The sequence below is a fragment of the Coptis chinensis genome, chromosome 4, assembly GCF_015680905.1.
Source record: "Coptis chinensis isolate HL-2020 chromosome 4, ASM1568090v1, whole genome shotgun sequence".
NCBI classification, from domain to species: domain Eukaryota; kingdom Viridiplantae; phylum Streptophyta; class Magnoliopsida; order Ranunculales; family Ranunculaceae; genus Coptis; species Coptis chinensis.
This window is the reverse complement of record NC_141459.1, coordinates 27,558,840-27,573,510: the sequence shown is the minus strand read 5'-3', so window position 1 is coordinate 27,573,510 and position 14,671 is coordinate 27,558,840. Positions and strand designations below refer to the sequence as shown.

Genomic DNA, 14,671 nt, shown 5'->3' with positions numbered 1-14,671 from the left:
CCTTCACAATGTATACAGCAGTATATGAACTGTTACAAAACAACGACAATAATAGCTAATGGAAATAACCTCACCAAAGAAGACATTGGTTCATTTCTTCTTGGCTGCATACATTCTTACCTTGACTCCAGATGGGTATTTCTACTCAACACTCCTGATGACTCTCACAGCAACATTCTGACACATGTCCCTCATAGCAAAATGACCAAGTGGCGGGTATTCAAAGAAAGTCTCCACGACCATGGGCTTAAACAAAATCATCTTCACATATCCTGCATCAAGACGGGTCTGACCATCCTTGGAAATACCAGCTTCAAAACCTCCAGTAGTATAGTCAATAATGAGGACATCACATCAGCCTGCGCTGGGAAGTACCAGTAATCATATTCTTGATGAAATCCCGATGGCCGGTGCATCAATACTTGGTGGTCACAAACTTCTATAATGCGATATCAATGGTGATACCATGTTCCCTCCAATGGTGAAAAAAGGGCGCCATCCAGGTGGATTGTTTTTGGCAGGAGCTGTTTTTTCCCTTTGGCCACAGTAACAGAAAAACGTAGTACACAAAAATGCAAGAAGAACAATGGAAGTAACCCCTGATCCAATTCCAACCCAAAGAGCCTGCACCTTCACACCTGATGCATTTCCACCCGAACCTGATGGCTTTGATGGATAAGAAAGATCCCCTCTTTGACCGAGCTTAAATATCTCCAATCCATTCAATAATGCATCAGTTCCAGAAGCACCAGCAGATCTATAAGGCCCTAACTAAATCCAAAGAGTTTCAATCTTAGAAGACCATATCGAGGTAATCCGATTTCAGTACGCATGGCAGTGACCATCTTCAGTAAGTTCTCTTGTCAATACTTCGTTCAGTTCATCAAAAAATACTCTGTCAGCCACAAACTGTTAACCCAAAATGAAGACATTAGAAAAAAAAAATAATAATATTAGTGAAAGAGCCAGTTTGCATGTTTTAGCAATCAAAACAGAATTAAAACAGAAGCATGCCGCATACCTGCCAGACATGTGTGTCAACAGGAATAACATGGTGTTGGTCTAATGAAAATAGAGCAATGCAGGTCTATAAGGCCCTCACTAAATCCAAAGAGTTTCAATCTTAGAAGACCATATCGAGGTAATCCGATTTCAGTACGCATGGCAGTGACCATCTTCAGTAAGTTCTCTTGTCAATGCCCGTTCGGTTCATCAAAAATACTCCGTCGCCCACAAACCGTTAACCCAAAATGAAGACATTAGAAAAAATAATAATAATATTAGTGAAAGAGCCGGTTTGCATGTTTTAGCAATCAAAACAGAATTAAAGCGAAGCATGCCGCGATACCGCCGGATGTGTGTCAACAGGAATAACATGGTGTTGGTCTAATGAAAAATAGAGCAATGCAGGCTATGACCTTGGGACCAACACCAGGTAAAGTACAGAGAGCTTCAACAACTTCATTAAGATCCAAATTACGAAGAGAAGGAAGCCACTCTACACCTCCACCAGGTTTTGATTGCAAGGACTTAACTATGCCAACTATGTATTTTGCCCTGTTCATCATTCGCAACAACCAAAAGAACAAATGGTAAAAATGTCAGATGGGAGTGGTCAAAAGACCATGTATTCCACAGCATTCTCAACCAATCTAACACCAAAAAGATAACAGTTACAAAATGCAAGAATGGTAAGTTGGTAGATCTTTACAAAAATCCAAAAGAACTAAATAAACATGTTCGATCATCTTAATCATTATCCGAGTTGATAAGAAGATGATTGACTGATCCCCCACTGGGTATTAATTATCGTGTCCTGACTCCTGAGAAATATAACTGGTCATTGTTAAAAGAATGTATTACACACAATATGCCAATCATAGCTACAATAAAGATAGAGGCTCAAAGGTATACCGTATACTCCTAAACATGGCAACTTGGAGACTGCCTTGTTTGAAGTATTACCAATAAAATCATTGATTAATGAGTTAATGTTCCGTTACACTATCTTTGCTTCAAACTCCACAAAATTTACTTCAATTTGAAGTTGCAAAGTATCAATGAAACTTCATCTCCATATTTTATCCATGAATCTAAGTGAGACGTGACAATATAATCTGCCTAAAATATGTATACTTAACATTACTTATCCACATATTTGATTTACAATCTTTTAATGCATACCTATTCAATTGACCATAGCTGGTAACATCACTAACGTAACACACGCAAAACACACACACACACATAAAAAAAATACACTTAGATACAGTATTTCACCTACTACTGTACCTCAATCTAAAGCGATGGCAATGGGCTATAGTCTCAACCTCCAATCTCTCACTTGCTTCTTGACTCATATTCCAACAAAAAATGTTTCGGAAAGAGCTTTGAGTGTTAAATCTTGTGTAATTCAACATGCTCATTGTCCTGCAATTACTAAAACTTGTGAATAATTAGTAGTTAGAAGATCAGCAAATTACCAGCCTAGCATTTGGGATTTCGATTTTATTCAGTCATTAAATAGTGAATATATGGTGAGCATCTGTTGTAATATATGATCACCATTTATGTTTGTGTAGTCATAAAATGTTCACTTGTACTAATTCAAATGACTAATAACTCTGCAAGAGGGAAAGATGTGGGAAAGTGAAGCAAAAGAAGTTAAAGGAAAATGTAAGGTCTACTATCTTCAATAATCGGGAGTGGTGGGAGTGTTATATAGGCTAGAGATGATTGATAACCTCTGTAGGAGGGGGTTTAAGTTACCATTTCGAAGAGGAAATCAAGAATTTCCTAGGTGGCATAGCTATGAGCAAAAGCAGTCTTGGGCCTGATCAGGAGGACCTTCATGTTGTGTCACTCTACATATCCCAACGTATGAAATCCTTTAAAAAAAAACACCTTAAACTGGGATGAATAACTCTGCTTTAAATTCCAATGGCCAAATGTCTCTTATCGATGTTAGGTACTTCAATTTGTATCCGGGACATCACATAACTCCTTGTTTGTGTGTGGATACAGATGTTTTTAATTTCTTGAAGGATGATAGCAGACGATTTAAATCAAGCCTACACGAAGACATTAAAGGAATGTTGAGTTTGTATGAAGCTTCTAACCTTGCATTTGAAGGGGAGGATATCCTGGATGAGGCTAAGGATTTTACAACCACAAACTAATGCACGTAGTACATAGCCTAGTTGCTTTAAAATCTACAACCATCTTGAAAATAGTGATCTGTTTCTTTAAGAAGCCACCTACTTCACACATTGAGGAATACACGAAAAATAAATATTTGGATAATTTTCAACAAATCTAACACCAGAAAGAAAGAAGTTACCAAAAGCAAAAAATGGTAGCTTAGTAGGGTCATCATCTCAAAACAACCTCAGGCTGACTACATTCTTGGCAAAAATCCCAAGTCCATGAGCTACTTAGTCGGGTATGGAGCGAACTACCCAGTTCATGTTCACCACAGAGGGGCTTCTATTATCTCCACATCCATTCTCCATTCAGTGGTGGAATGTGTAGAAGGGTTTGAGAAATGGTACAGTCAAAAAGACGGAAACCCCAATGTTATATTTGGAGCACTTGTTGGAGTTCCTGACAGTAAAGATAAATTCTCCGATGAGCGGTACAATTACGAATAGCGAAGAGACTGAGCCTACTATTTCTGGAACTGCTCCTCGATCTTGTTGGCCTTTTCTCCAAGTTGCATAGCAACAGTGTCAGAGGAAGTTCAGGTATTTTTAATTTTTATTTGCTTTAACATACAACTATACTTGAAGTCGATAGAGCAAACCTTGCTCCTTTATCAATTCTCTGTCCAATTGTACCGTCATGTCAAGTTTCCTATAATCTGCCCTTAAAACTGATATCAATGTCTGCACGTCTCCCTTTGGTATACATTCAGCGGTTTTAATTTGCAATTCCTTTCTAAAAGGAACGTTACGATGGGACCCATAACTTAGAACATAGGTTCTTTTTAGAGTTGCTCTCAAAAGTACATTTTTGTAGTTCTATGGTCCCAAGCAGGGGAAGTGGGGAACTATCATTTAGTTTGCTCACATATGTGGTTAAAAAAATTTATGGCTACGAATAACTACTCTACTCAAACTCGATAACATGCAAGAACCTACCATAGGAAGGATAATGCGAGGGCATGTAAGGTTCTCCTATCTTTTGCCTTTTGACTCCTATTTATTGCTAATTAGACTCTTCTTGATTTGCAGGTTCCTCTCCTCCTAAGCAGTCCCCAGTTCCACAGCACCCAAGATCAAGTAAGTATTAGAGCCTCCATGTCAATTACAATTAGTATTTTCAACAAATTTTGATAAGCCATTGTAATTCAAACGGAAGTCATTTCAAGTTTTTCAACAATATGGAAATTGAGTTTTTATCTCTTGTGTTTATCTATAAGTTCCACTAATCCACTCTTGTAAATATAGTGGTCATCTCTCAATCAATTATTTGTTATTAGCGTTTAGGTCAACTGTCCTTTTATGTTTTCACAATACTTAATCAAAACAATATTTATCCAGGAAAAAACGTAGGCAAGGAGCCAAGGATTGAAGCCAAAGTAATTCACCTAATATAAACAAATTCATCAAAACAATATTTATCCAGGAAAAAACATAGGCAAGGAGCCAAGGATTGAAGCCAAAGTAATTCACCTAATATAAACAAATTCATGAAAGCTATAAAAAACAGAACAAAGTAAACTGAAAGCAATGGTTCCACATTCACATTGGACTACTTTAAAGCATGAGAATTCCTATGGAATAGCTGTACAAAACTATTTAAAGAGAAATAGCTCAAACCAGAATCCATTCATTCGCTTCATCTAAACCTGTTGTGGCGTCCGTTGCTTCAGAATAAACTGCTTCCACCTTCGTACTGTGTCTCCTTCGGTAAGTACTGTCATCTTGTCCTCTAACTTCGGCTAATAGTATCTTCTCTTCTGCCTCTTTGGATAGTGGTTGCATACATATTTTACCATCCCTTTCACTGGAACCATCAAGTAGCCAACGGGGTCATCTTCGGTGTACTTAAAACCCCAAACCACCACGTTCACGGACGGGAATCTGCTTTGCTCTTTGTTTTCATCAACATCATTGTCAACCCTAGCGAGCGCAAACTGGACAACCTATCTTTTACATCCACTGTTTGGAAATATAGCAAGTCCTTCAAACAAATAAATTAGAGAAAATATTAGGATTGCAAAAGAAAAAATGAGAACACAATAATTTAAAAAGTAAATATGGACCTTGCCTATTTTCGTCCGACTTTAGATAATACAAACCTTAGATTTCGATCTTGAGCCTTCTTCCTGAGTTTGGTTGTGTGTGGCTTCAACTTGAAACGAAGAAGAGCGAGCTTCAACTTTGAAATGAATATGGTGAGAGGAATAGGTGAATAGCAAAGCTCGACTCTTTTATCTGTTTAAATTGCATTGGTTCTCTTGTTTTTTCTCTCCTCTTTTTCTTATATGAAGAAAGGCTGCTGTGGTTTAAGGTGAGAAGAGTTTAGGGTTGAAGAAATATTTCGATTGGTTTTCTGTTTGATTTGTTTGACAATTTCGGATGTTTTTTCAGATTTTAGGGAGTTGTTTATAATTTTGACGTAAACTAAAGAGAAAGTAACAAATTTAGGAAGGTGTATAAATTAGAATTTGGAGAGGTTATACTAATATAATAATAGATTAGGGAGATTTAAACAAACTTGGGGAGGTATAACTAATTATTATTCAATCCGATTTTTTAGTAGCCAATCATATTGTTCGGTGTGCAAAATAGAGCGATATGGTGAAGAGAGAGAATGTGCTCGAGCTTTTTATATATATATATAGATTGGAAAAGGAGAACTCATACCTTGCAAACGTCCAGGAGAAAGAAGTGATGGTGCCGAAGCAGGCAAAACGCCACACCATTCAAACCACGCCATGCTATGGTAATACATTTTTTTTCTTTTCTTTCGAACTAACAGTGACTCTTTGAGGCAACATATAATGGAATCTCACTTATCTTATTCACCAATGGCAGCTTTGCTCTCACTCTTGGAATCTGATGTCTTGGAAATCGGTGGAACTTGGGAGAAACTTCTTTGACCAAGGTTAGACAATTTATTTCTCTCTACACATTACAATAAAGTTAAATATACAATATATATGCATGAAAACAATGCAACTATGTTAGCGTGAATAGTTAGAAAGATATTGGTGTATGCATGCTATGTTAGTAAAACAAGTACATGGTTTAGTTAGGAATATTGGCTTCAGAATTTTCTACGTACTTGAAATCCTAGATTTTTCATCATAAGCCATCCTTGGCAAACCAAGTTTTTGAAAACAAATCATTTTTTTTTTTTGAAATTTATTTTGAAAACAATTTTGAAAACCATGGAAAACAAAACAATTTTTTTTTCACAGAATAAGAAATACTACAAATGATTGAATAACAAGTGAAGGTGGGAAAATGAATTACCGACAAGAAGATGAGCATGAAGACGACCATAGGATAGAAGTACGATCAAACTTGGCACCTATGAAGTAGATGATATTTTTGTCCCTTTGATTGCTTGACCTTCACAACGTACTAAACGACACCCAAAAACTTTCTTCCAAAACAGATAGAGCATAAAGCATAGGACCAATCTTCTAGAGACGACTTCCTCATACATCGCAATCACTAGTAGTGAATCCTCAAATGCCTTCCATTTTTTTTTCTTTTTATTTCTTTTTATTTTTTTTTTTTTTTTTTGCCTTGAGTACTTCTCAACTAGGAGATATAGTGGACTTAGAGATAAAGAGTGGACTTTCATAGGACTATAATGTAGGCTTAGGTGATGGACTCAGAAAGAAGGAATAGGATCAAAAAATTATTTTTGGAGTAGAACTTGTCATATAAAGGGAGGAGTAATTGGAATGATAGTAGTGAGATGATGATACGGATCCCAAATCTCAACTGAAGCTGCCCCTTGTTTAGGTTTTCCATTTTGGACTAGTGTCGATCATTTTGTGCAACTCTAAGCATTTTGAGCTATGGGTTTTTTTTTTTTTTTTTACCCCTTGCATTAGGATTTTTTTTCAACACCTTCTTGGGATAAATAACATGGGGATAATTGTTTCGTGATCAAAGATGGATGGAATGATGCCCCTGGAATATGACAAGTTTTATAAAAATAGGTATGGGTAATCTATGGGTAGGCTAAAGATTTATTAGGCTTCCTAAAGGATATGGGCTTGTATTGTGGGAAATAAAAGAATAGGCTAAGGCTCAAATGGGCTTCTAATGGTAGCATATGACATTAGGTGGGCTTATGAGGCTAAAAACAAAATGATCAAAGATGGCCTGTTCCAGGCCTGTTCCATCGTCTCTCTATGATTTCCACTATACTCTTCGTCTTAAAATAAACAAAGTTGGGTAAAAAGTAGTACCTCTTTAATTGGTCGGCATTGGTAGGATTTTCCATGTAGAATCTTTATAGTGAATGGACATTCACTGTTAGGTTCAAACTTTCTGGTTCATTGATTCCACTCTAGTTTGGATTCGCTTGCTCAACTTTACTTGCAACAATCGGTCTCCATTGGTATCTAAGTCCCAGTAGAACATCAATGCCCTCCTTCATATATCTCGGCTCTCAAGAATGTTGATCGTAGATGAACTCCTCTTAGCATTCCGCTTGTTGATGTAGTCAGATTCAAGTCAGCTGACTTCTTTGGTAGATAGCTCTCATGTCTTCAATGGATGCAAATGGATGCTAATGATGCAATATGGAGTTTGCCCTCTCCACGGTAGGGTAGCTGGTTGGTTGATTGGCTAAGTAGCCGTTGATTGATGGAATGCAGAATATTCCCCTTCTTCAGTAGGGTAGTTGATCAAATGATGTTGTGGAGCTTTGCCCTCTCCACAAGGGTAAATGCATGCATTCAATCATATATTCTGTGGGATTTTGAAAACTTTTTTGATTTTTTTGTATTTTTGAAATTTTTTAATTTTTTTTTGTTTTTTGAAATATCTGGATTTTTTTAGGTTTTTGAAATATTTGATTTTTTTGGATTTTTTGAAATATAACTATATACAAAAAGAGTTAGAACAAAAAATAAAAATAAAATAACGGCCTTTGAGCCCTATCGGATTCATCGGTGGCTCAACCGGAGCAATATGATGGCTGGGGATTGGATCAATAATGACTTGCGTTCCCCAATCATCATAGTCTCCATCAATGAATGGATCCTCATCAGAATCTAAGTTCTCTAAACACCCTTCCCAAATCTCATATTGCATTTGGGAGTCAGAAAGTGGCATGTTCTCAACATACGTTGGAACTGGGTCAACAATAGATTCCATATTCAACTGATCATCCAAATCAAGTATGGTCTAAGGGTCCAATTGGACATGATAAGGTGTGACAATCTTGTCTCCTGGGTCAAATCCTAACCCTGGGGAACTGGCCAAAGTAAAAGATGGAGTATAGTCCATACCTGACGAGGAAGATGTCGATTGTAAGACCCCTATTTTATATTTACATTATCTGCGTAACAATATTTAATTTTTTTTTGTATTTGATTGTATTTTTCTGGTCAATGTGCTAGCGTGTGGAATACCAAATAGTAATTTCGAATAATGTTAATATAGGAAACTAGTATTTGAATTTTGAATGTGGGTAATTTATCTTTAATTTTTGGAAAGCTTTAAATAAAAAGGAAACAAGGTATTAACCTAAGTAAGATATATATAATCCTTTTAATAGAAATAATATTTCCATAGTTAGGATATAATAATATTTAGTAATTTGGAAGTTAAGGAGAATATAGGGTGTTTCCGGAGAAACTAGTTTTTCTGAAAAACCACACACACAAGCATAAGCCGAAAACGGAGAAGAACGCGGATTTCGCGAGCTAGCTGGGATTGGTTCTCTTATTTTTTTTTCTTCGATATTTTCTGTTGCCGATAACACAGGAGGTGAGTAGTTTATATTTTTGTATTTTTCCCGTATATAGACACAGTGAACTGTACGTCCAAAACTGTTCTATTCATCTTTAGTTTTTTGCCATTTTTCTCTTCAAAGAGTAATCCTATTGTGTATGTTTGAAACTCAGTAGATTGTTAGTATTGTTAACACCATTAGGTGGTGGTAAAGGGAGGCGCGAGCCCCTAACCTCCTCTGTAAAAATGCCTTTACTGCCATTACTGTGATAATGAGGAATTTGACTTTTGTGTATTTATTTTCGTGTTTGAACTGTTTTGTTGTATTGTGGGTTGGTGGTTTGATGTACGGCGGTAGTGGGGAGTTTGTGGGGGTTTGAAAGCTTCAAAAATATTAATGGGGGTCGGATCTGGGATTTGAGGGGGATGGCGAAAACTGGAAATCGGGGGTTGCTTGGTGAAGTAAAGTGGTGGGGTTTTTCACCCACATAATTTTCGCTTAGTTAGTGGTGGGTGGTGTGTGAAGGATTATTGGGGGTGGCTGGAAGTAGCGGCTGTTGCTGCGAAGGGGATGACCGTGAGAGCGATCCAGTGCTCCAGGTCGCTGTTTAGTTTTTGACTTAGGACTAATTAGTTGGGCCGGACCCTATCAGTTCTGGTTGGGCCGGTTTACAAGGTTTATGTGGGCTGGTCCTAAAATTTGAATTGGGTTGCATGGGATCTAGTTAGTTTTGAGATTTCCAGTTGGGCCAGATCGGTTTATGGGCCGGGTTAAACCGGGTCAGTTTAGCTAGTCGCTTAGGACCAGGGTTTGAACTCTTTTTAAATATGGGTTTGGGTGAGGACCGGGTGGAATGACCACCGGTTAGGATTTGATCATTGAGTTGAGTTATTTGTTGACCCGTTATTTATTGACTTTTTCTAAAAATGTTATAGATTGATTTTATGGACCAATCTGATGATAGGATGTGGGTGACACTTGTATAAACTTGTTTGTCAGTATCTAATATAGATTTGACGTCGATCTTGTGTAAATTTTGACACGTGAAGATAGAGAAATTTTAAGATGCATAGATATATACATTTGAATAAATTACGTAACGAAAATCCTAGAACCTAGCTACCACAACTCATGTGATTTGCCCTGTGTGGGCGTGTGCAATTTGATTGGCCCTTCTGGCGTTTCAGTGAATCTGAATGGCCTTCGGGCGTAAGTAATATGATTGGCCCTTCTGGCGTAGCCAAATAATGGCTTGATTATTCTGTTCGCAAAATAGAACGAGACGCGCGATATTTTATGCCGAATAGTGGCATTACTTACATAATGGCTTTCGTGTGAGGGTTACCTGGTGTGCGGCATCCATTTCGGGGTAGTTACATACGGAGTGGTACATTATGTAAGGGGAGGCATGTGGATGTACATGTTCGGCGTTGGGTAGCGATTGTGGTAGCCAGGAAAACTAGGTAAAACATAGAGACGACGGGTTATTAGGGACACTTGATAAATGTTACTGCCATGATATTTTTCCTCAGGAGTGGTTATTGATTTAATACTTTCAAGTTAAGTTTCATTATTGTTATGATTATTACTAATTGCTTGCAGGAGAGTGGGTTAAACTAATTATTCTTGCAAAGAGGACCCACTCTGTGATAGAGCATGCATAAAGGTAAGTACTAGGCTGACATAAGTTATTTACTCTTAGTTAGAAGTTAAGGTGCCTTTATGAAGGAACTAACTACCTTAAGCTTAGGCGCCTCGGTGGAGGAACGACCTGCCATGTAAAGAATGAAATGTTATGTATATCTAAATGGTTTTACTAAGGCTACTCATACCAGCATTATTTATAATGTTGACCCGATTTGCATGTTTGCTAATCGGGTGTGTTCTTATATGAACATAATCCATCACCGACGGGGTTAGCTGATGTTCGAGAAGGTGGCGTGCTGCTCGTGATTGATGTTAGCTTTTATCTTTAATAAGATGTCGTTTCATTTTTCCTCAGAGATGTAGTGGAATTTGTTGGGGACATATGTTTAATTTATTTTTTCCGAATTCTTAAGTTAAGAAGTTTGTAACTTAATTTTTTATCACAAGTTTTCTTAATGATGAGTGGATTGTTTTGAGTACTTTATTGTTTAGTTTTTCCGCATGGGTTATTATTCATTAGGGTTATGATATAGATTGGGTTGTGAGGTTGTTGTCACATCTCGGATATCGAGGAGTCGGATATCATTATTATTATCTGATTTATCGAAATTCGGGGTGTGACATCGATCCAACCTCATTTATCCAATTAAACTGTCTAGCCTCATGATCCAACCTAAGTTGGCGATATCCTGAATATGAATTAACATCTGGCTCTAAAACAGTAACTTCTGAGTTTGGATTTGGGTCATCGTCTTCGCCCCAAAATATATTGGAATCAATAATAGCCTCAATCTCTGCCCCTAGATCAGGTAGAGCCAATCTGAGATGATTCACCGTGGCACTAGAATTGATAAACAATTCTGACAGTCCTTCCACAACCTCCTCAGTATAGCCTAGCCCTTTTCGATCATCTTGACTAGGAATCTGCAGCGGTTCTAAGATACCGTTTTGGGTTTTTCCCAATCCAAGTCCTGGAAAATAGTTCTGCTCACGGAACATCTGAGTCGTCTTGGGATTTCCATTGCAAAATGGGGTAGGGAGCTTCTCCTTGTCGGGTGCTCTAAACTCCACAATCCCTAATGGTTCCTCAGTGTAGTTACACTTTCCTTCAATCATTGGTATTATCTTATGCTCTTCTGAAGAGTCTAGATCATCTGAATCACCAGCGATGCAGATAATCTTCCCTTGCCATAAAAATTTGAGCTTTCTATGAAGTGTAGATGGAATTGCGCCGGCCTGGTGTAGCCACGGTCTGCCCAAAAGGAAATTGTAATTAGCCTCGATATCCATAGCCAAGAATGTGACTTTGAACTTGACTGGACCTATTTGGACGTCAGTTGTGAACTCGCCAAGGACTTCTCTTCTCTGATTATCAAATGCATGAACTGCTCTGGTTGTATCCTTAGTGAAAGTGAAGTCTTCCGGCATGATTCCAATCGCTTCGCAGAATTGACTGGGCAGATATTTAAACTAGATCCGTTGTCAATCAATACAAATGACACCTTATAGTTGTTGCAATGCACCGTAATAGTCAACGCTTTCGTGTGAGTTATTCCATCTGCGGTCAGATCATCATCAGAAAATATTATGGAGTTTGTCTTCCTGAGGGAAGCTACGGTACGTGACAAATCGTTCGGCTGGATAGAAGCTGGAACATGAGATTGGTTCAAGACTTGAAGAACTGCTTGCCTATGTTGGGGTGAGGCCATGAGTAAACCCCATATGGAAATGTTGGACTTGGTTTTCTGCAATTGTTAGATTACTTCATTACCCTCCTGCTTCTCTCGTTCAGTAGCCGTGGGCAAGTTAGGCTGTTGGGCCAAAACCTGATCCTTCTGCAAGTGTGGTGGCTTGTATATCCTTCCTCCTCTTGTCAAACCGTGAGTCTCAACATATTCCTCTACCAAACTAGGTTCTAATTGCTTCAACTGATGTAGTGAGATTGCTGAGTCATCTTTACTTTTCTCAGGCTCAATTAACTTCTTCCCTAGAACCTCCTCGGTATCGTGAGTCTTGGTTGGCACAAACTGGACCTTGGGGATTGTGATAGGAGTTGGGATCATCTGATGCTGAGTTGGATTCTGGCGAATCACGGGTCCTTGAGGTTCTGACCCAACTTGTGACGCCGCAGATTGAGATGTATTCAAAGTATCTACCCATTTTGTAATGGGCCTCTGCATCATAAAAGATTCCAGATGCTCTCTAGTTAACTTGAACGGCTTTTGAATCTGTGGAGTATGTAGAAATAGTGCTACCACCTCATTTAATTGGATACCTTTAGGCTTTGTTTGCTCCATGCATCTTCTGACTGCATCTTGAAGATTAACTAGCCTTGTGGCACTAACATTGGACGTCTGTCTGATCGGACTGATGAATGATGTCGGATCCTTCTTGACAGCTTCCAAAGTATTAATTCTTCCATTATGCATTGGTAATGGATTTGTCGATATATTGGGAGTGCCAAGACTGGACGCATCTATTTTACCCTCATCAATTAAGTTTTGGATAAGATGTTTAAGGAGCATGCACCTCTCCGTCATGTGACCTGGAGCCTGATGGAAGTCACAATGTTTTGAAGCGTCATACCAGAATGGCACTGGATTTGGAGGAGGCCTCGACTGCATTAACGTAATCAAGCCCTGTTGGACTAAAGCCCTCAATACAACTTGTAATGGGAAGCCCAATTCTGTGAATTGCCTCTGTTGCCTGGGAAAACCCCTGTCTTGCTGTCTTGGAGGGAAAATGACTTGATTGGAAAAAGGATGAGTTGTCACCTCTGCCTGGATCTGTGTGTGTGGTTGAGGCTTTACTTGTGTGGCGATGGCATGTGTGTCCTTTGGCTTATTGACAGTAACTGACGGTGGCTTCTTCTTCTAAGCATCGTTTGAACCTGACGATATAATTGAGGTCATAGTTCCACAAGCTAAAGCATCTTCAATTTGAGTCCCTGCCGAAACCAAATCCTGAAAAGATGGATGATAGCTGAGACTCAATCGATTTGCATATTCTGAGTTCAAACTTTTTACCACCATTCGAATCTGTTCTGTCTCTGATGGCCTGTCTAGAATCTGAGCTGCCTTGGTCCTCCACCTGGTTACATATTCGGTGAATGTCTCAGTTGGACCTTGCTTGAGTGCTTCCAATTGTCTTCGACCCATCTGGATGTCTGTATTGTATGAAAAATGGGTCACAAAAGCTGTTGCAAGTTCAGCCCACGTTCTCATCTTCTGAGCGTCTGTGTTCATCCACCAAGTCAGTGCCACACCCTTTAAACTCCTCTGGAATAATTGGACCAATAGTTCTGGCCCGATCCCCATAGGCTGCAAGTAGCTACCGTACATTTTCACATGGGCTTTAGGACACCCAGTTCGGTCATATCTCTCCATCTTAGGGAATTCAAAACCATGTGGAACCCTAATTTGTGGATATGGACAAAGACTATCCAAATCGAATTCATCGGCTTTAATCTTAGTTAATGCCTCCTCAAGCTTTTTCAATCTGTCTGCCACTGGGCCTTGGTATTGATCTTGGATGATAGGAATTTGATTTTGGGTGTTCATATAAGTGGTAGGTTGTGGTGTCTGTGTGCTGTATGGAGGAGGGAACATGAATGGTGTAGAGCTCATGGGTTGGGATATATTTGGGGTGAACATGGGTGTGGATGTATATTGGTTTGGGTTATAGTATGAATGGTGAATGGTGGGTTGAGCCATGTAGGTTGAGTCGATATGAGAGATTGGTTGGTTTGGAGTTTGAGATGATATAGGAAGTTGTAGCTGGGTGGATTGGTGTGTGAAATTCCTAGTAGGCAGCTGAGCTTGTAGAGTAGGTAAGTTAAGATCAAACCTTGGTGGTGGTGGTGGAACGGATTGCCCTTGAGATTGTTGTCCCTGCCCCTAGTTCATAAGTTTGGATAGTACTTCTTGGACCATCCTTTCCACAGTTTGCTATAATAAGTCTTCCGATCCAAGAGGGGGTGATGTTGGACTCTGACCACCTCCTTGGGGTGGTTGTCCATTGCTAGACAGTGATTGTTCACCTTGAGAGATAAGCGGGGAACTAACCATTGGCTGAGACGCTAGTGGAAGAGACCCTT

At 38.9% G+C, this 14,671-nt stretch overlaps 1 protein-coding gene across 1 annotated transcript; it reads right to left on the bottom strand.

Annotated features, from left to right (window-relative positions):
- Window positions 1-13,448: 13,448 nt before the first annotated feature.
- On the bottom strand, window positions 13,449-14,201 carry LOC147502991 (uncharacterized). The gene has a single exon (XM_086604675.1). It carries the CDS (start codon window positions 14,199-14,201, stop codon window positions 13,449-13,451), a length of 753 nt encoding a protein of 250 aa, XP_086460801.1.
- Between the last annotated feature and the right edge of the window lie 470 nt (window positions 14,202-14,671).

Excerpts from the sequence above, each read along its gene's own strand:
- LOC147502991 (XM_086604675.1), bottom strand. The coding sequence starts at position 14,201 with ATGAGCTCTACACCATTCATGTTCCCTCCTCCATACAGCACACAGACA.